Genomic DNA, 2,126 nt, shown 5'->3' with positions numbered 1-2,126 from the left:
CTCTCTCCTCTAATCATGTAAGAAACAGACTCATATCTAGTTATTTTGGGTCAAAGGAAGATATTTAAAATATTGATATTTTAAAAGTTTAAATGAAATGTTAATCAAAGGTGATTTATGATTATTTTCTATGAATATTCTTTAACTATGGATGGCAATTTCTTAGGAAAAGCACAAGGGTTTTTTTTTTACAACCAAAAGAAAGGTTTGGGTTTTTTTTAAACAAACAAAATTCTTAAAATTATTTTGGGTTTTCAAAAATTGATGATGGTTTTGCATTTCACCTAGCCGTTTGTTCGATGGTTGTTCTTCTGCTAAATTTTATCACCCAAAACTTGAATTGATTTCTCAATTGCTATTTCTATTTCAGGAATCTTAAGAAAGATGGCTTAACCCAGTCAGATTGGATAAGAATAGTCAATCTTACCCCATGGCTGTTATAAATATTAGGAGAGTTTTCACCACTATGTTATAGCTTCCTAGGGATGCAGAATTGGTAAGACTTCTGTGATATATACATGTGTGACTTGTTACACATCATAGCAACGGTCTGGTACGGCAGAAACAATGTAAACGGCTTCTTGTCACAAGTGATCATCATGAGAAGAACTGCTGCATTCCAGGGTGTGAAGGGCTTCCTTGTCCTCAGGAAAATATTAAGTCCTGGTCCCCTCCAAAGGCACACAAAAAGACCTCTAAATCAACTCCTTGTTAAACGCCGCCTTCCCACAATACACACAAAAGCTTATAAAAATATTGAAATACAATTCTTACCAAAAAAAGCGAAGTCTGAGTTTTAGAAAATGAATATCAAGTGCGTGCGCAAGAGCTTTCATTTCACCCGTATTATAAATGGCTCTAGAGAAAGATACGTAAGAAAACTACTAACTGCATAATACAGGCTTGGTGGCACCTAACTAAGGGCAAGGGAGGAGAAATAAATAGTTCATAGTTAGGGTGAATCCTCTGTCCCGTAGTCCAATCATGGAGATCCCACAATGTCACAAGACAGGAAGCATCCAGATATCTTTCCAGGTGACTTCCTGAGAGTCTGAGCTTTCTTCAATGATTCTTATTCTGCTCCTTCCAAAAGCCAACATTACTGCCTTCAGTTTCCACAGCCTGAAGTCAGCCATCCTGAAATACAAATCAGAACCTGTTGCGTGGCTGGGTCTCATGTAACAAAGTAAGAGTGTTCCTAGAAAGCAGTTTATCGGATGAATTTGAGGGGAACGTGAAATGATCAGTACCTTATAGTCTTAGGATTTGGTAGGAATGAAGACATCATATAGTCTACCCAGCACATGGAATCTTAAAGACTCTCATACAGAATCCAACGAGGATGCTCATGCTACAGTATTTCCTAAAGGGGCGCCACAAAGCAAAAATCCCTCAAGATGTATGGATACATCTATATATGTACACTGCGTATAAGTATATGACATACATATTCATAAACATATCCAATTTTGTTTAGTCCAGCATTTCCCAATCCTTCTATGATAAATATTTGTTGATTAGATTTAATTTAGCATAAGAAATGGAAAACAAAAGCAGAATTATAAAGGAAATACATATATTCTTACTGCCAAGACAGTAATCTTGACCTGTTCTGCCACCCAGGGCTCAGTGGTCATTGGTGAGATGACATCAGCCGCCACAGAAAATGTTAGCACCCTTATGTTTTAAAATGAGTGCCAATCTTGAAACCCCATTGAAGGGAATATACAGATTACAAACACAACTACCTTTTCTGTCTTCTGTCATTTTGAATTACAGGACTCATAAACATCATCTGATGCTAAATAATAAATGTGTACATTATTTTTTATAATGCGGTTCCTTGGTCTTTCCTGGCAGAAAAATTCTTAAATCTGAACTCCTTTGTCTACATATTCAACGCTTAGGTGTAATTTTGTCACATTTTTTCCTTTGTGCTTTCTCCCTAAACAAGACAAATGTCTTCTCATTTGTTACTGATTTGGATGGTAGTGAGACCATCCAAGTATATCATATGTATGCACTTTATACAATAGCATACTGTCTTCATTAATTAGCACAAATGACAGTAAATACCAGTGGTCAGTGAACCACCCCTATGATTTATGAGATGAGAACATTGAAAG

General features: G+C 36.3%; 1 protein-coding gene across 1 annotated transcript in view; it reads right to left on the bottom strand.

Moving 5' to 3' along the window:
• Window positions 1-810: 810 nt before the first annotated feature.
• Window positions 811-2,126, bottom strand: part of RASGRP3 (RAS guanyl releasing protein 3 (calcium and DAG-regulated)) — a 155,671-nt gene continuing 154,355 nt past the window's right edge. Inside the window, exon 16 of the mRNA XM_012652426.1 lies at window positions 811-1,137. Coding sequence (XP_012507880.1) covers window positions 1,129-1,137 — 9 coding nt within the window. The 3' untranslated portion in view covers window positions 811-1,128. The remainder of the gene's footprint in view (window positions 1,138-2,126) is intronic.

The sequence above is a fragment of the Propithecus coquereli genome, unplaced genomic scaffold (assembly GCF_000956105.1).
Source record: "Propithecus coquereli isolate 6110/MARCELLA unplaced genomic scaffold, Pcoq_1.0 Scaffold39, whole genome shotgun sequence".
In the NCBI taxonomy this organism is placed as follows: domain Eukaryota; kingdom Metazoa; phylum Chordata; class Mammalia; order Primates; family Indriidae; genus Propithecus; species Propithecus coquereli.
The sequence above is the reverse complement of the archived record's forward strand: the minus strand, read 5'-3'. Positions and strand labels throughout refer to the sequence as shown.